Consider the following 19,904-nt stretch of genomic DNA (forward strand, 5'->3'; position numbering starts at 1 on the left):
GGAATCGAACCCGGGTCTTTGGCATGACGAGCAAACGTTTTAACCACTAGGCTACCCGACAACCCCCATTTCTGAATTAACACAATAATCCTTACAGTTAAATGGGCAGGCCAATCAATTTCTTGTTCTACTGTCCAGTTCACGTGTAATTCTAAAATCATAACTACTTTACCATAGCTCACCTGGAAATTAAGTCAAATTAAATGTTTGGGGCAATGTATGATGTACAACAGTTAAATTTACAAAGTTTCAACTCCGAATCTTATTTTTGTTTTAACAATCAGAGAAACACAAAAATCCAAATGATTTGAAGAAGATTTGATTAGAGTCATCATCAGAGAAACATTCATGCCTTAGCTCACCTTCCTCAGTCTGCTAGTATCAGAGAAAATGTTTAAAGAGACAAAAATGCATTTTAAGAGACTTGTCTTTAGTGGGAGACTATCCCTATACTTTGTTTGTTTATTTGTTGTTTAAAGCCGCACTCAGCAATATTCCAGCTATATGACGGCGGTCTGTAGATAATCGAATCTGAACCAGACAATCCAGTAATTGAGCATTGATCCATGAAATTGGGATACGATGACATGTATCAACCAAGTCAGCCAGCCTGACCACCCGATCCCGTTAGTCGCCTCTTACAACAAGCAGTCGCCTTTTATGGCAAGCATGGGTTCCTGAAGACCTATTCTTCACTGGTCACTATCCATACAGATGACAAATCATCATCAATGACCAGGTCAGCTAACACTCAGTGTCTCACCATTGAAGAACTTGATGATGTCGGTGAAGTCCATGTTGTTGTCCAGGATGATGTCTCTGTAGTACTGGACGAGGGCCAGCGCAATGAACAGAACAAAGTGAGTGGAGCTGATGTGTTTGGCTGCCCAGATGATCTCCCACACCGCAAACACATCCTCATACACCAGCTCTGAAACAGTCAGGGCATGCTGCAGTCAAATGGAAATTCAATGTTTTACTCTCATATTTCTGTATGATGGCTCCTCCATACGAATTTGTGACAGATGAAGTTGTTGAAGTATTCAAAGCTGCATATCTGATTTCTGTATCTCAAAATATGAAATTCAACATCCAGTTCTGAATGGAAATAATAAAGGCAGTGTCGCTTCTGACATCTACACGCAAAACGAAGTAAAAATGAAGTACTATCGATGGAATAAGTGTGTTCTGTACTTTTGTATTCTGTCAAAATCAAACTTGAAAACAAATGAAGGCAAACTGTTTTAGAAACTGACAGCTGATAGGCTTAAGAACCCACTCATCCTTCATCTACTTTGAGCAGTCACTTGACACGATTTTCTGTGGAGGAATTATCACATCTTCATGCGGGGAGGTATCACTCCAGAGATAAAAGTTTGATTTTTATGAAATTGTGAAATCAATCATCAATACTCCAGCTATATCACAGAGGCCTGAACACAATTCAGTCTGGACCAGACAAACCAGTGCCTGCTGTCATCAATGTCTGAAGGTTAGCTGTGTTTCAGGCATAAGAACTGTTCCATCTTTACAATGCTAGCTTGTTTCCAGGGTTGGGATGCAAATTGTCTGTGCGATTGAATGCAGTTTTCCCAAACATAGATGAACTGAAACAAACCTCTCTTGAAGTCGAGGAGGAACCAGCGGTAGCAGAAGTAGAAGTGGGTGTAGTCGCCGTGTTGGTGCATGTGCTCGAACAGCTCCGAGTCCAAGATCTGGAGCATAGAGAAACCTGGCTTGATTCATTGGGACTGACAACCATGTAAATAAAGCTACATAACTGGTCCAAGGTCTATACCAGTGAGTGAATATTGTTTTATGTCTCAGAAGTAATAGCCCAGCTCCATGGCTGCCTGTGTATACATGAGTGCAGGCAGTGACAGCATTCAACCCAGTCAGGAGTCACCATACATGGGATGCTGCCCTTTTCTGCCCTGGGCCCACTTGCACAAAGCTATCTTAGTGCTAAAATGATTGTAACTCCCATACTCTAGTATCTTAGCGCTAAGATCGCTTTGTGCAAGTGGCCCCTGGAGTCTATACACCTGGCATGAGATACAAAGATTGAAGGTACAAACATCCCTGTATTAACACCATACTACACAGTTCGCCATGTCCAGGTGTATTCCTCCTGACTCCTGCCCCGTACACAAGTCAAGGGTCTCAGCTTTGGGATCCTCCAGGCATTATTGGTAAACTTTGCTGCGAGGTTGTCCTCACCTGAGACAACTTCTGGACCTGTAAGCGCAAGTGCATGATGAAGGGCCTCACCTGAGAAGACTATCTGTTAGCGAAGTGGGTCTCTGCAAATGAGACGACTATCTCACCTGTACAAGAGAGTGCATGTTGGGAAAGTTCTGTTCACACCTGAGATGACTATCTCACCTGTACAAGAGAGTGCATGTTGGGAAAGTTCTGTTCACACCTGAGATGACTATCTCACCTGTACAAGAGAGTGTATGTTGGAAGGTCTGTTCACACCTGAGATGACTATCTCACCTGTATGAGGGAGCGCATGTTGGCGAAGTGGGTGTCCATCGCACCTCCGTGGGGGAAATTAGAGGACATCCTCTTCATCAACTCACAGAAGCAGCTGTACGTCAACGCTTCTACAAACAAAAACATATGTCAAAGCCTCTACAAACACACACATCAATGGAGTGAGATCTTGTACGTCAATGCCTCTACAAACACAAACATACGTCAAAGCCTCTACAAACACACACATCAATGGAGTGAGATCTTGTAAGTCAATGCCTCTACAAACACAAACATCAATGGAGTGAGATCTTCTATGTCAACGCCTCTACAAACACACACATCAATGGAGTGAGATCTTGTACGTCAACGCCTCTACAAACACACACATCAATGGAGTGAGATCTTGTACGTCAACGCCTCTACAAACACACACATCAGTGGAGTGAGATCTTGTATGTCAACGCCTCTACAAACACACACATCAAAGGAGTGAGATCTTGTATGTCAACGCCTCTACAAACACACACATCAATGGAGTGAGATCTTGTACGTCAATGCCTCTACAAACACAAATATAATTGGAGTGAGATCTTGGTTGACACTGCAACTATTTGTAACTATATCATGGGGACAAATCTTGTGAAAGGTTTGCCTACCATCATCCAGGATGACGAGGAGCGGCGCCACCAGGTCACACATGCCCTGCACGTAGCCCACCTCCAGGTGCTGCCACACGTACCTGCAGGCGGAGAACACATGGAGTTACGTTACCTTGACGTGCTCAGAGACCGAAATCCTGCCCCAAATCTCCAGCAAATGTCAATAAAAATTCCGAACTTGGAACTAAACACTTCCCAATTCATTATAAAATGTGTTAATATACATAACTAACTAACTAATAACTAATTTAATGCCTTTGTAGAAGTAACCTGACTCACTAATAACAAGACCAATAAATAGGAACAGGTTTTGCATTAAATGTAATCTCAAATATACCTCGAATTTAAGAAAAAATATATTTTTTAAAAATCATTCAACATACGTGCACATGATGTTCCTCAGCTTCTCCAGGTTCTCATGGGTGAAGTACCAGTAGTTGCGGTCGCATCGCTGCACATCCTTGTCGATGCGGTGCAGGTTGAGAGCTACGGTGTCCAGCAGTTCCGGCTGGGGAAGAAGAGTGAGTGAGTGAGTGAGTGAGTGAGTGAGTTTGTGAGTGAGTTTGTGAGTGAGTTTGTGAGTGAGTTTGAGTTTGAGAATGAGTTTGTGTTTGTGAGTTTGTAAGTTTGTGAGTGAGTGAGTGAGTGAGTGAGTGAGTGAGTGAGTGAGTTTGGTTTTACGCCGCTTTTAGAAATATTCCAGAAGTATCACGGGGGGTGGGGGGACACAAGAAATGGCCTTCACACATTGTACCCATGTCGAGAATTACCAGGATCTTCGATGTGATGAGCGAAAGCTTTAACCACTAGGCCACCCCAACTGCGCAGGAAGAGGATGGAGATGAAAGGGGCTGAGGAGAGAAGGGGTTAATGCCCCCTTGGAACAAAATGGGAACACTGATTTGGTACATTAAAAGCAAAGTGATTCCATAGTTAAATTATCAATCCTGATGATTTCACTGAAAACAATACCAACTGTTCCAATTAATGAGGCTTTTGTAACTTAAATATAAGGTGAGGTGAAATGGGGTTTAAGATTATTGCACTTATATTGCAACGTGCATGCATGTAGTGTGTGTGTGTGTGTGTGTGTGTGTGTGTGTGTGTGTGTGTGTGTGTGTGTGTGTGTGTGTGTGTGTGTGTGTGTGTGTGTGTGTGTGTGTGGTGTGTGGTGTGTGGCTGCTTGTACTAGTCCAGACAAATGCCGATTTTATAGTGCTAGCCCACTGATATCCCACTCAGACACAGTACACCGACTCTGAGCCGACCAGTCCTTGTTTTAGCCCCTTAATGCCGAGCGCCAGGCAGGGTAACAACAAGTACCATCTATTAACGTCTTTTGGTATGACAAGCCCGGGGATTGAACCCCAACCTTCTGCTCTCCGGGCGGGTGCTCTACAACTAGACCACAGATGCGGACCAACTTGAATATGAAGCCTAGGAGATGATCCGGGGGAGACAGTGTGACACACAATCAGCCTGGCCTGACACATTCTGCCCCAGCATCCCAGGAGATGATCCGGGGGAGGCAGTGTGACACACAATCAGCCTGGCCTGACACATTCGGCCCCAGCATCCCAGGAGATGATCCGGGGGACACAGTGTGACACACAATCAGCCTGGCCTGACACATTCTGCCCCAGCATCCCAGGAGATGATCCGGGGGAGACAGTGTGACTCACAATCAGCCTGGCCTGACACATTCGGCCCCAGCATCCCAGGAGATGATCCGGGGGAGACAGTGTGACACACAACCAGCCTGGCCTGACACATTCGGCCCCAGCATCCCAGGAGATGATCCGGGGGAGACAGTGTGACTCACAATCAGCCTGGCCTGACACATTCGGCCCCAGCATCCCAGGAGATGATCCGGGGGAGACAGTGTGACACACAATCAGCCTGGCCTGACACATTCGGCCCCAGCATCCCACACTGAGACAACTTACACAGTAGATGCCACCATTGGAAGCAGGAGAGGCAGGGGATATGAGGGACTCCTTGGACGCCGACAGGTGACGACTGCTCTCTGAAATTAAAACGCCTGTCATTACAACACAATACTGTACTACACCCGTATTAATCTTATTCAGGACAAAACTGAAGGGCATACGACATTGCCATTGTCAAAAACTCAACAGAGAAATAACAAAAGCTTCTGAGCACCAATGATATACACTAGCTGGTATGCCTACACAGGTATGCCTAGCATAGGTTGTTTAAGGCCAATACTAACCCAAATCTTCATGGGATAACCTGCTTAGAAGTTTGCATGTCTTGGCAGTCTTATAGGATCAAGACATTGGTAAATATCTTAATCTTGAGTTTGTGTTTAACGCCACTTTGGTCAGTATTCCAGTTACATCATGGCCTGTCAGCTTAATGTGAGTGAGTGAGTGAGTGAGTTTAGTTTAACGCCGCTTTTAACAGTATTCAAGTTATATCGCAGCGTGTCAGCTTAATGTGGGAGGAAAGCCTACAGTGATGCAAGTCTCAGACGTTTACCACTTTGGTGAAACCCACGAGCATGGGTACGGTGCTGACAACCTAGAAACATAATCGGGGCGAACCGCAATTGGATCATAGATTTCTGGCGTGCCCAAGGACACAGCTCTGCTCAGTGAACTGTGGCGCCTGAGACACCTGGGCCGTCTGTGCACCTCGTTGTCTTGAAGTTGAGACAATTCTTCACAATATACAGAAAAACACATAATAATAACCACAGCAACATTCAGAGTTCATGAAAGTAGTTTGTGACAAAATGTTCTCCGAACAGACAAATATATAAAAGCAAAACACTGACAAATAGTTTGGGAGATAACAGTGAGTTTGTTATAACTAAAGTTAGGAAAAGTTTGCCAGTAGCTGGACAGGGGAGGTGCTGTGTGTATGTTGTGTGGCCTCAGAGAAGCAGGCAAGTCACAAAGCCGAGATTACTTACACACAAAAACATGTCATTATGAACTGTTAGAAACAAAGAAGAGAATATTTCATAAATAAATGCAACTTAAGTTCAAATATTGTAATATTTGTTTGTTGTTTAACGCCGCACTCAGCAATATTCCAGCTATATGACGGTGGTCTGTAAATAATCAAATCTGGACCAGACAATCCAGTGATTGATATCATGAGCATCGATCTACAAACATGGGATACGATGACATGCATCAACCAAGTCAGCTAGCCTGAACATCCGATCCCGTTAGTCGCCTCTTATGACAAGCATAGTCGCCTTTTATGAAAAGCATGGGTTGCTGAAGACCTATTCTATCCCGGTTCTTCATGGGTCCAATATTGTAATATATTGTAACGGGACATGTGACAATACTCTATCAGGACAAAAGGAACAGTTCGAACAACAGGCACGAAGGGCTCGGCTTTGCTTCAGCGCCTGTTCTCGCAACTGTACCTCTAGGGTCTGCTCAACCGTCAGTCCTGGCTTCAAGCCTGAGTAACCATCTTTTCCATGGAATAATATATTTTATAATGTGTGTGTTTATACAGATCAAGTATTTCCAGATAACACAAAGACAATGTCTGTTTCTTACACTCACTGTTCAAGTATTTCCGCTTCAAACAGCCATTAAATTGTTTCGTGAATTTTTCGACTTCAAACATGGGAAATAACCAAGGTTGTAAAAGGTGTGCGTTAAGAGGATGATGTTTCACTAACCCCGACCACTATAAGGCCTGCTTATCACGGTGACAAACACCACCATAAAAATAAGAAAAGCATTTAAGGCAGACAATTAGTCAGAGGGCATCCTGATCAACATGATCAAAGACACAATTATCCAAATACTACAGAAATATCAAAGTATTATCTACAGGAGCAAGAAGTCAATTTGACAAAGTGTTAAAAAAATTCCCTCAAAGAGAATGGATACATTCGGTCATCCCGATCCTCCAACAAAAGACACTCACAAAACATGGTGGCCATCCATTCCCCATGCTGACACCCCCTGACTTAAAGGCTCATTAACGTAGGACTTATTAAAGCTGTTGTATTTCACACAGTAATCATTGCAATAAGTCAATATATGATAGTAAAGCTGAGCCATCACAAAAAGATAGGTTCGTCTTTTCAAAATAAAGGATAAATGCGAATATATTTGCCCTCAGAAGAAATTCTATTATTGGAAGTTGTGGTAACTTCTCACCTTTCACTTTTTGTGTTTCTGATTAAATTTTTACAAATCCATATTTTACCAAATTAAAAGGTTAAATTCGGCCAAATAAAACTCAATATTTAGTCACAATGTGACCACCAAGAGAAAAGGGACCTTATACTAGGATACAATTGTGCTGTGACATCATAAAGACGTTGGACGTGAACTTACTTCAGTGAAGATCGCCACACGTGATGTCATGTATCTCTATAATAAATATGAACTGAAGCTTGTGAATTGTATTTCTGTGTCTCAGAGATGATTTTCACCCATAAGATCCCATTTCTCCTGGTCACATGTGTTAAATCTAATCCTTAAAAAAAATAATCCGATAATCAATCATACATGACATTGACTGAAACAAAAAAACAAACACTTTTTTAAAAAATGAATAACTTTTCCGAGAATGAACCCATCTGTTTGTGGCGCGACAGTTGGAGAGAGAAAGAGAGAGAAGTAAGCTAGCCCACACACCAAGGGTTTCATGCTCAAACGCCGAAGTCATACCGGCGCCCTCTACAGTCAATGCATCCGTCAACCGCTCGTCCGTTCCGATGGAGCTTAACTTGTCCCTGAGATGACAATGAGAGTACTCCCCATCATTTGTCTCCTCCTCAATCACAGCGCTGTCCACTGACAACTTGGTCACTACAACACTCCTCTCCACACTACCCTCACGCTCAGGCTTCGAAATGTCCGTGGCTTCGGAATCCACAGAATCGTATTTTGACCTATCAGTGAGAGAACCTCCCCGTGCTATAGAGTCACCCAGCCCATCGTCAGGGCTGTCTGCAAGGGAGCTAACCCTGCGATGGTGGGCCGGCGAGTCTGTCTGCACTATGGTATCGACCCTCGTTAGTTCTATACTTGGCTTGCGCTCGGGCGTCGGTGTGGTCAATGCTGTAGAACTCTCCTCCATCACAGTGTCAGGGTGGGAATATTCCTCAGAGTCAAACGACTCAAACACCTCATTACTCAAACTCGAGTCTTTTCTCACAAGTGGAATATGTCCATCGGTGCTCTCCTGGGAGAGCTTGGCGAGGTTGGCCGCCATGATTTCCTTGTCCCTCTGTCGGACAATGGCCTCCACGGCCAGCCACTCGGACATGACCCGCTCGTACTCATTCCTGACATGGGCATCCCTGGCTTGTCGCTCCTCCAGCCGGCTGTCAAACTTGTAGTGCCCCAACAGGTAGGGCCACACCTGTAACGAGAAAACAGCAAACTGTCTAGTGGTATGCACTGTGTTGAATTATCTCCCTTAGTTAATGTCCATGGTGCCATTGTACAAAACAACCTTAGCGCTACGCTTGTCGTAAGTCTATGTTAGGTATGGGAGTTACGATCACCTCAGCACTAAGATCGCTTTTTACGACACCAATCTCAATAAGTTAGTGTTTCCAATTCCTAATATTCCTGTATTACGAGGTAATCAGGTGAGGTCTCTGGAACAGGAAGTGATATGGAGGACGTCAGTATGACACAAGATGAATTTGACTTTAGGCCACACATTTTATTTCATAGTTAACTGATAGGAAAAAATAGAAGTAAGTGGCCTCATAAATTTTTATTGTAAGCTTCTCAACTTTTAATGAGGATACCGAGTAACTATAGATAAAAGGACAAAATGTTCAACACAGGCTCCTCTAACTGGAAGTGCTACTCACGTCTTTCCTCAGCTCATGTGATATGCCGCCATAATACACAAGTCTGTATATCTCCCCTGCATTCTTCACCTGCAACACAGACAGACGGAAACTCAACTCCTTCAGTGAACAGTGCTTGTTTGTATGTTTGTTGTTAAACACTGCACTCTCAATCCATCAATTATATACTCACCGTCAAAAGAAATGCTAACCACAGACACATATAGAGAATTATGTATTTAAGAAGAGATGTTTCAAATGTGTACCAGTCAATCACTCAAGTGTTACCACAGATTGTCTTTATTCTTATCACATGATTTCACTTTACACGCTATTCCAGCATGAGACAAAAGGGGTGTCTCGAGTCATGGAGCGATGACGTCACATGTGAAGCATTCATGAGCATCGGTCCTTACAACGTACCAGTATGATTGCTTGTGCATCGAACCAATCTAATATCTCTTGAATATGAGTAATTCTTCATATATTAACCAACATGCATGGTATTCGCTTTTATCACAGAATGAAAGTGAGTGAATGAGTATGGTTTTATGCTGCTTGTAGCAATATTCCAGCAATATCATGGTGGGGGACACCAGAAATGGGCTCCACACATTGTACCCACGCAGGGAATCGAACCTGTGTCTTCAGCTCTACTTGGGAACACCTTAACCACTAGGCTCCCCCATCGCCCCACGGATGACACATGAACACAATGCAGGGAATCGAACCTGTGTCTGCAGCTCTACTTGGGAACACCTTACCCACTAGGCTCCCCCATCGCCCCACGGAAAGAGAATGATGAGTAAGTGACACATGAACACATACCACTCCATCCACATTCAGCTCCTCCCACTTCTGCTGTGTGAGTCCCTGACTGGCATCACACGGGTCATCAGCTGCCACGATGGTGTTGTGCACCAGCCCTGACAGGTGCGTGCGCACGGTCTTCAGGTGGCGGCAGTGGGCCAGCCCTGAAAAGTAGGAGTTGCACCATGTACTTTAGTCAAATAGTTCAATCCTACTTCAGTTCCATCCTACTTCAGTTCAATCCTACTTCAGTTCAATCCAACTTCAGTTGAACCCTACTTCTGTCCAATCCTACTTCGGTTCAACCCTACTTCAGTTCAACCCTACTTCGGTTCAACCCTACTTCAGTTCAATCCTACTTCAGTTCAATCCTACTTCGGTTCAACCCTACTTCCGTTCAACCCTACTTCTGTTCAACCCTACTTCAGTTCAACCCTACTTCGGTTCAACCCTACTTCAGTTCAACCCTACTTCGGTTCAACCCTACTTCAGTTCAACCCTACTTCGGTTCAACCCTTCTTTACCGGGTTGATGTTCCAGTAGGGAACATGTCAGAACCAACAAAAGTCCAGCATCTTTATCCACAAAACACCATGGAACAAACAGGTCTTGGGTCCAGACCTTGCACAAAGAGTAGGAATGGATTAAGGGAGTAGCAAGTGAGAAATCCAGATAGTTAAAGTATCCCACATCTTCCTGAGGTAAGGGAGTTAACTGACTCAAAAAGCCCAGTTTCCAACCTTGCTGAACTAGGCTGGAATCTTGTGGATTAATCATAGCGCCACCAGTGGCTATTACGAGTTATGTCCCTGCTATGTCCCTCCTACTGACTTATCAGATTCCACCTCTCATATCACTCGCATTTGCTTCAAAATAAAAGGTGGCATCCAGTGAAGACAATCTGATCAATAATCAATATCCATATTGGAAGACATTTGGTCTTACCTCATGAAGTACATCAAATCACTTGCGCACATTCATTAAAACCACGAAAAGATTTTGAAAATATCTGTCGACACCCATTTGACAGTACACCTGTTCTGCAAATCTTGCAATCGACCGAAATATTTGTTTATGAATCAGATGTTGATTTCACAATATTGATTGGACTACGCACAGACTCATTAGTCCAGCCAAACTGTAACTCCAGAATTCCAGTCTAGTTCAGCAAGAGCGAAATCGGACTTTAATAGTCACTAGCCTCGGAAAGATGGGCATAAGGATAAGTAGAATTTTGCCATCTTTATAGCCGTTTGCTTTATGTCATGATTAGAGTGAGTGAGAGAGTTGGGTTTAACGCCACTTTTAACAGTATTCTAGTTATATCGCGGCGTGTCAGCTTTATGTGGCAGGAAAGCCCCAAGTGATGCAGGTCTCAGACGTTTACCACTTCGGTGAAACCCACGAGCACGGGTATGGTGCTGACAAACCTAGAAACATAATCGGGGCAAACCGGGATTTGAACCCACAATCATAGGTTTCTTGCGTGCCCAAGGGACGCAACTCTGCACAGCGAATCACGGCGCCTTAGACGACTGGGCCACCCGTGCCCTCTGTCATGATTGGAAGGACTGGTGGACTACAACTACTAGTTCCTATCACTGCTAGTGCTACCAGTATTTTCATTACTGAATTCATAAACAGAAAGCCATAGAAAATATCCTGACATGGTATTGTGCAGGACAAGTAGTGGTCCTCCCATCACACTGAACTTACATCCATAGAAGGCTCGGGATATGATCTGCTTCCTCATGGTGTCACACAGCTGCTTGATGTGGGCCCTGCAACAGACCAGCTCACGTCTTACATCATCACCACGCACAACCACTGCTCCCTACCCACTGGCCTTGGCGGTATGACAACCACTGCTCCCTACCCACTGGCCTTGGCGGTATGACAACCACTGCTCCCTACCCACTGGCCTTGGCGGTATGACAACCACGCACAACCACTGCTCCCTACCCACTGGCCTGGCGGTATGACAACCACTGCTCCCTACCCACTGGCCTTGGCGGTATGACAACCACTGCTCCCTACCCACTGGCCTTGGCGGTATGACAACCACGCACAACCACTGCTCCCTACCCACTAAGCTTAGAGGTTTGAGAGTTACGCACTGACCTTAGAGATATGACAGTTACGCACTAACCTTGGCGGTATGACAACTAAGTACAACCACTGCTCCCTACCCACTGGCCTTGGCGGTATGACAACTAAGTACAACCACTGCTCCCTACCCACTGGCCTTGGCGGTATGACAACTAAGTACAACCACTGCTCCCTACCCACTGGCCTTGGCGGTATGACAACTACGTACAACCACTGCTCCCTACCCACTTACCTTGGCGGTATGATAACTAGGCACTAACCTTGGAGGTATGACAACTAAGTACAACCAACTGCTCCCTACCCACTGGCCTTGGCGGTATGACAACTACGCACTAGCCTTAGAGGTATGACAGTTACGCAATAACCTTGGCAGTATGATAACTACGCACTAACCTTGGCGATATGTCAGTTACGCTCTAACCTTGGCGGTATGACAGTTACGCACTAACCTTGGAGGTATGACAGTTACGCTCTAACCTTGGAGGTATGACAGTTACGAACTAACCTTGGCGGTATGACAGTTATGCACTAACCTTGGCGGTATGATAACTACGCACTGACCTTGGCGGTATGACAACTACGCACCAACCTTGGCGGTATGACAGTTACGCACTAACCTTAGAGGTATGACAGTTACGCACTAATCTTGGCAGTATGATAACTATGCACTAACCTTAGAGGTATGACAGTTACGAACTAACCTTGGCGGTATGACAGTTACGCACTAACCTTGGCGGTATGACAACTACGCACTAACCTTGGAGGTATTACAACTACTCACTAACCTTGACGGTATGACAGTTACGCACTAACCTTTACAGTATGACAGTTGTGCACTAACCTTGGCAGTATGATAACTACGCACTAACCTTGGAGGCATGACAGTTATGCACTAACCTTGGAGGTATGACAGTTACGCACTAACCTTGGAGGTATGACAGTTACGCACTAACCTTGGAGGTATGACAACTACTCACTAACCTTGACGGTATGACAGTTACGCACTAACCTTTACAGTATGACAGTTGTGCACTAACCTTGGCAGTATGATAACTACGCACTAACCTTGGAGGCATGACAGTTACGCACTGACCTTGGCGGTATGACAGTTACGCACTAACCTTGGAGGTATGACAGTTACGCACTAACCTTAGAGGTATGACAGTTACGCACTAACCTTGGCGGTATGATAACTGTGCACTAACTTAAGAGGTATGACAGTTACGCACTAACCTTGACGGTATGACAGTTACGCACTAACCTTTACAGTATGACAGTAACTCACTAACCTTTACAGTATGACAGTTACGCACTAACCTTGGAGGTATGACAACTACGCACTAACCTTGGAGGCATGACAGTTACGAACTAACCTTGGTGGTATGACAACTACGCACTAACCTTAGAGGTATGACAGTTACGCACTAACCTTGGAGGTATGACAACTACGCACTAACCTTGGCGGTATGACAGTTACGAACTAACCTTGGTGGTATGACAACTACGCACTAACCTTAGAGGTATGACAGTTACGCACTAACCTTGGAGATATGATAAATTACAAACTATCTGTCCCAAGTAAAAAAATGGATGTTCTTAACCTCAGCAAGCAACTTTTAACATTAATTCATGAGGGACATATAATCTGTAATTCTGAGTTGGTTATTTTCCATATTAACCATAGTTTTTCTTTCTGAGAAAATGTAGAACATAGACATGGTCTACTGTCACATTGTCTGTGATGTCATGAACAATGGATAACTTTTCAATTATTTGCAACAATGTGTTTGTATAAAATCACGTTGCTATGGGACTCTTATCACACAATGAAAGCATTTAAACAATTGGCAGGGATTAGTATGAAGCATTGAACAAACATTATAATTATATCCATGCTCCTTCACACATTGTACCAGGGAACACTGTCTTGGGTCTTCCAGGAACCATTAGCCTAACCAATATCTTACAGGGGGCACCTAGAAAGGCTTCACACATTGTACTAAGGGAACAGTGTTCTGGGCCTACCCATGAAAATGATGATTCAGGTTTCAGGAATATAGCAAGTGAGTAATGCTTAACATCGCTGTGGACATGATCTCTGTTGTATCACAGAATCAGATCAGACTGTGATGCAGGTCAAGGTCAGAATAGAGTGTGATGCAGGTCAAGGTCAGATCAGAGTGTGATGCAGGTCAAGGTCAGATCAGAGTGGGATGCAGGTCAAGGTCAGATCAGATTCGGATGCAGGTCAAGGTCAGATCATTTTGGGAGGAGATCCCACATGATGCAGGTCAACACCTTAATGAAGCCCCAAGCAAGGGCAAGGCATTCAACAACCAAGGTTTATCATCAATGTCAGTCTGGGTCTTAAACCCACCACCAGCAGATCCTGGCACAGGGAAGGGACATAACTCTGGACAGTGATCGGAAAAATTGGCTTAAACAAAGTTAACAGTTCATTTTGTTTTTCTGTGGCCCTTGGTAATCTGAAGCACTGTACAATAATTACAAGGTGTCTGTTGCTGAGAAGTGAAGGCAAGAGTTTGCACTTCAAGGTAATATTTACAACATAGAGTACTCATGACCGGGGTAAGAAAATATGGAACACAGCCACAACATCTACACTATTTTTTATGTAAGAAAAATGATGCATGAAAAAGCATGAGAAATTCAAAAATGAATTAATTATTTTTTTATGTAAATATAGCCAAACATTAAATTGAAACAGGTTCGGACGACAGATAAAAAACTTGACAGGGTGGACAATATGGTGGGGCGAGATGAGTTCTCTCCCTTAGAAGACATCATGAAAAGGACATGCGGTAAGAGAGAGTGCATCCTCAGTATAGAGCATGGTCAGTATACAACACAGACTGTCTTATAACGACAACCTTACCTTGTTTCCCAGTTTCTAAAAAAATAACAATAAAACATTAAATATCTCTTTTGAGCCAAAATATAGATTCACATAGAGATTATCTGGAAATATATGTCAGAAAAAGAATTCCATGCATGAAGCATAAATAACAGAAGTTTTTACAATAATGAATGAAATTTATATTACAGCAAAAAAGCAGTCAATTCTGTAAAAAAAATCATGGACATTCTGTTGCTATAATGAGGTTGCTCCTTCCCATGGGGTGCGGCCTAAACTACATGCGGGACTTGTCAGTAGAACAAGGACTTATCTAAGCCTTCCCTGAGGCCAATACCGTATTCGATGTAATAAGCGCACAGGGAATTCTCAAAATTAGAAATAGGGGGCTCTTATTAGAATATAACTTTGGTGAAAGAGTTGAAAGATCGTAAATTTTGTGGTTTATACTGACAGCCTGAAATGATACAAAAGAAAAGTCTGTGCGTATTATACACGACAGATATATTTTCCCAGAATTTCATTGCCCATCATTAAGGGTGCATATAAGACACGAGTGCGTATTATACACGAATTAATAAATCTTGTGTACATTGATCAATCGGAAGGGTGCTAATTGGGATTGTTCACTTGCCAATATATTAGCAAATATCACCGTGGGCGCTTATTAGAGCAGGGCGCACGAATACGTAATTCGGTCCAAAGTCTGTGGCAAATGTTAGTGGAAATTTCCAAATACAGTAGGATCGAAATCCTTCTCATTCATGCTAGTTCATATGTCCCAGCTAATGTGTAAGATGGTAATTTACAGAATGCCATAATAATTCAGTCATTCTACAAATTAACTGAAACATCTGTCCATTTATTTAAGAGGTTGACTAACACTTCTTAAGAAGTTCAAAAAGGCTTAGAACATCACAAAAGTCTACTTATGACAGATTAGAAGCCACAATATAAAAACATGTGTGAAAACATTTTATTTTTTTTAATCCTCTCATTTTCAATCGCTGGTGGCTGGAACTCAACATGAACATGCTTGGAATTTATTATAATAAAATAAATGGACAGTTGTGCGAGTTGCCTTGTAAAGTGACTGAAATATGTAGTCATTTTGTAAATTGCTCAAGTGACAATTATAGCCATTTTACACATTGACTGATTTTACTCACTGACTCCATGTAACATATATCACAAATCTGATAGTGTTGTAGACTCACATGAGCAATAAAGATGATAATAAGGAGTGGTTATAAAGTGTAGTCTGAGAGTTCTGCATAGAAATCAATGCTAAGAGTTCATTTCTGAACATATTTGGAGAAATAGTTGTTGATCCTTCAAACATTTTCAACTCACTGGACCAAAAACACACTGGGCGGCATCATAAAAGTCATTTGTGTCTAAAATATAAATACAAAGAATGGTCGTCGGTACCTGCCATTATGGAGGACCAATGGCCCAAATGGTTGCTATGGAAACTGACTTAAACTTTGGATGGAGAACGGAACATATTTGACACAGACCGCTAGGAGAATCATCCCAGCAAAGTTTGGGGATAACTGCCTCATTGGTTTTGGAGACGACTTGGAAATACAAAAGTAGTAAAATGCTGACCTAACTTCACTGACCCTATGTGGGCCCAATGACTGAACACAGCAGGACTAAAGATAAATACCCAATGACAACTTCAAATTAATATAAAAAATTAATACAGATGTCAATCTGTTGCATTGATTTGATCAACGGTGTGAAAACACGCAAATTGTAATAAAACTCAATTTTGACAACAATGACACTACTTGCATGCCAACCGTCTACAACACCCGTACCCCTTTCAAACAATCACTGGCATATCACTACCATGGTAAATTTAGTTGTCAAAACTATGAAATGTGATCATGTTGATAAATAATACTACTTAAAACAAGTTAAAGAATACCCAAATCTTTCAAATGACGACAGTTAATCTGCCATGGCTATTTTCAGATTTTTTCATATGACTATAGTTAATGGCTTTGACAGATTAACTATAGTCAACTACAGTTGTTCTTCAACAACTTTTGAGTAGTGTACATTGTTTCTCAATATAACAATATCATTCAAACAGACACCATCTTGTGATCCTTTGAAAGGCAACAGCATGATGTATTTAGCACCCTGGGCTCTCACAGACCTTGAATCAGTTGTAGGGGAACTCAGTAAACCACAAACTGTTATTTGTAAAGAGAACGATTCGTCTCTTAAAGGGCAAGTTCACACGGAAATGAACCTAATTTTCTTGTACTTTTTCCACAATAAAAGTGTTAACCTAGAAGTGTCATAGACAAAAATATAAAAATATCACAATTAATCAACATATGTTTTGCATTAAAACGATTTATATTTTTCACATTTACCAAGTGTTCTATTTCCATAACAAAAACACCATGGCTTATGCCCCTTGCAATATGACGTCATTGGTGCCAATTGATAAACATTATGACGTCATCATGCTTTGTTAGAGCCGCTTCACGTGGTGTAGGTACAGGTGTGTGATTCTAGCGTCTCAGATGCCAGCCAGCATAGTGTTATGCTGAGTCACCACTGCGCCAGAGTGTGTCGTAGGCCATGTTGTTTTACCGAAAACTTGTACTTGATATCTTTTGCGTTCAGAATAGACAGGGACCCAGTTGAATAGGCACCAATTACGTCATAATCTAAGGGAGATAACTCAGGCCTGTTTAGCTCGAAAAACGAAGGCCTTATAACGGCATATCATTTTCACACTATTGTGAGCTTCCTACTTTCACTGTGAAAAAAATGAGTGTATATTTTCAAAAACAGATACTAACTAATTCTAAAATTGCGTTTTGTTTAGAAAAAGAAAGAAAGTAATTTTTGCGTGTACACTTCCCCTTTAAGTCATCCTAAAAACGAGGCAACTGAGTGAGATTTGAGAAATGTTGTGGCAACATGAAGAGTGACTGATATGAGACAGCAGTGGATGGGGAACTTACAAGAGTGGGGGACTACCATGAAGGCAACTTTGCACGGTCTTAGAACAGGGCGCTAGGAACAAGACAGTGGAGTTGGCACAGGGCACTAGATACATCAGTACGGTGGTGTTCTGCAGGTTGGCATGCCGCTATGTGTGGACGAACACGTACAGGTACCTGTGATTGGCCTGCGACTGGGTGAGACACGTGTTGTTCTGAACTTCCTGCGCTCGGGCGTACGACTGCACGGAGGACTGCGCCAGGGGGCTGGGGGGAAGGTGGCGACGCACGGGCCAAGGGGAGCGTTCTCCTGTAGGTTTGGCTTTCGGGTCCATCATTTCAGCAGCTGAAAGAGCAAATCATACTCAGTATCAAACCTTGCTATCTCACCGGCTATGTCACAATTTAACCATTTGCATAATTAATGACCATACTCAGTATCAAACCTTGCTATCTCACCAGCCATGTCACAATTTAACCATTTGCACAATAAATGTCAAGCAAATAAACAAACAGAATTTGTTCTGTCTGCATTCTGAGTTACAAATACTGTGTCCCAGGATAGTCACACTTCAACCAATAGACGGCCGAGGTCCCCACATGTGCACATACTTACTGATGAGGTCAGGCTTGAAGGAAGCGATGATTCTGAAGACATAGTCAGTGGCCTCGTCCTCGTCAGCACTCGAGCTGCTGGTGCTGCCTTGGCTGCCGTGGCTGCTGCCGCTCGACAGACGACTGCCCTTACGCTTCAACTTGGGGAACACTTTGCCTGTAGGGAAAGAAACTGCAAAATTGTAAGTTTGAGTAAAGTTCAGATTAGCTCAAAGATTTACATTGATCACACATCCAACATCTGCAACACTTTTATCACACATCCAACAAATGTAACATTTTTATCATGTTTATCACACATCTAACATATGTAACACTTTTATCACATATCCAACTTATGCAACACTTTTATCACACATCCAACTTATGTTACCCTTTTATCACGCATCCAACTTATGTAACACTTTTATCATATACCCAACATATGTAACACTTTTATCACGCATCCAACTTATGTAACACTTTTATCATATACCCAACATATGTAACACTTTTACCACACATCCAACTTATGTAACCCTTTTATCACGCATCCAACTTATGTAACACTTTTATCATATACCCAACATATGTAACCCTTTTATCACACATCCAACTTATGTAACCCTTTTACCACACATCCAACTTATGTGGCCCTTTTATCACACATCCAACATATGTAACACTTTTATCATATACCCAACATATGTAACCCTTTTATCACACATCCAACTTATGTAACACTTTTATCACACATCCAACTTATGTAACACTTTTACCACACATCCAACATATGTAACCCTTTTATCACACATCCAACTTATGTAACCCTTTTATCACACATCCAACATATGTAACCCTTTTATCACACATCCAACTTATGTAACCCTTTTATCACACATCCAACATATGTAACCCTTTTATCACACATCCAACTTATGTAACACTTTTATCACACATCCAACTTATGTAACACTTTTATCATATACCCAACATATGTAACACTTTTATCACGCATCCAACTTATGTAACACTTTTATCATATACCCAACATATGTAACACTTTTACCACACATCCAACTTATGTAACCCTTTTATCACGCATCCAACTTATGTAACACTTTTATCATATACCCAACATATGTAACCCTTTTATCACACATCCAACTTATGAAACCCTTTTACCACACATCCAACTTATGTAACATTTTTATCACACATCCAACATATGTAACACTTTTATCATATACCCAACATATGTAACCCTTTTATCACACATCCAACTTATGTAACACTTTTATCACACATCCAACTTATGTAACACTTTTACCACACATCCAACATATGTAACCCTTTTATCACACATCCAACTTATGTAACCCTTTTATCACACATCCAACATATGTAACCCTTTTATCACACATCCAACTTATGTAACCCTTTTATCACACATCCAACATATGTAACCCTTTTATCACACATCCAACTTATGTAACACTTTTATCACACATCCAACTTATGTAACACTTTTATCACGCATCCAACTTATGTAACCCTTTTATCACACATCCAACTTATGTAACCCTTTTACC

At 42.4% G+C, this 19,904-nt stretch overlaps 1 protein-coding gene across 11 annotated transcripts in view; it reads right to left on the reverse strand.

Annotated features, from left to right (window-relative positions):
- LOC124124581 (small G protein signaling modulator 1-like) overlaps positions 1 to 19,904 on the reverse strand; it is an 86,211-nt gene that overhangs the window by 8,630 nt on the left and 57,677 nt on the right. For 2 of the 11 annotated variants that reach the window (XM_048385263.1, XM_048385257.1), the window contains exons 11-23: positions 18,335 to 18,490; positions 17,890 to 18,064; positions 14,768 to 14,782; positions 11,479 to 11,543; positions 9,781 to 9,926; positions 8,974 to 9,042; positions 7,781 to 8,510; positions 5,087 to 5,166; positions 3,524 to 3,648; positions 3,138 to 3,220; positions 2,500 to 2,609; positions 1,619 to 1,715; positions 764 to 931 (exon numbers count right to left, since the gene is read on the reverse strand). In XM_048385263.1, coding sequence (XP_048241220.1) covers positions 764 to 931; positions 1,619 to 1,715; positions 2,500 to 2,609; positions 3,138 to 3,220; positions 3,524 to 3,648; positions 5,087 to 5,166; positions 7,781 to 8,510; positions 8,974 to 9,042; positions 9,781 to 9,926; positions 11,479 to 11,543; positions 14,768 to 14,782; positions 17,890 to 18,064; positions 18,335 to 18,490 — 2,019 coding nt within the window. Of the gene's footprint in view, positions 1 to 763; positions 932 to 1,618; positions 1,716 to 2,499; positions 2,610 to 3,137; positions 3,221 to 3,523; positions 3,649 to 5,086; positions 5,167 to 7,780; positions 8,511 to 8,973; positions 9,043 to 9,780; positions 9,927 to 11,478; positions 11,544 to 14,767; positions 14,783 to 17,889; positions 18,065 to 18,334; positions 18,506 to 19,904 lie in introns of all 11 variants that reach the window. The other 9 variants (XM_048385260.1, XM_048385255.1, XM_048385265.1 and 6 more) reach the window with 7 other exon arrangements.

This window comes from Haliotis rufescens, unplaced genomic scaffold (assembly GCF_023055435.1).
Source record: "Haliotis rufescens isolate VD_foot unplaced genomic scaffold, xgHalRufe1.0.p SCAF_56, whole genome shotgun sequence".
In the NCBI taxonomy this organism is placed as follows: Eukaryota; Metazoa; Mollusca; class Gastropoda; order Lepetellida; family Haliotidae; genus Haliotis; species Haliotis rufescens.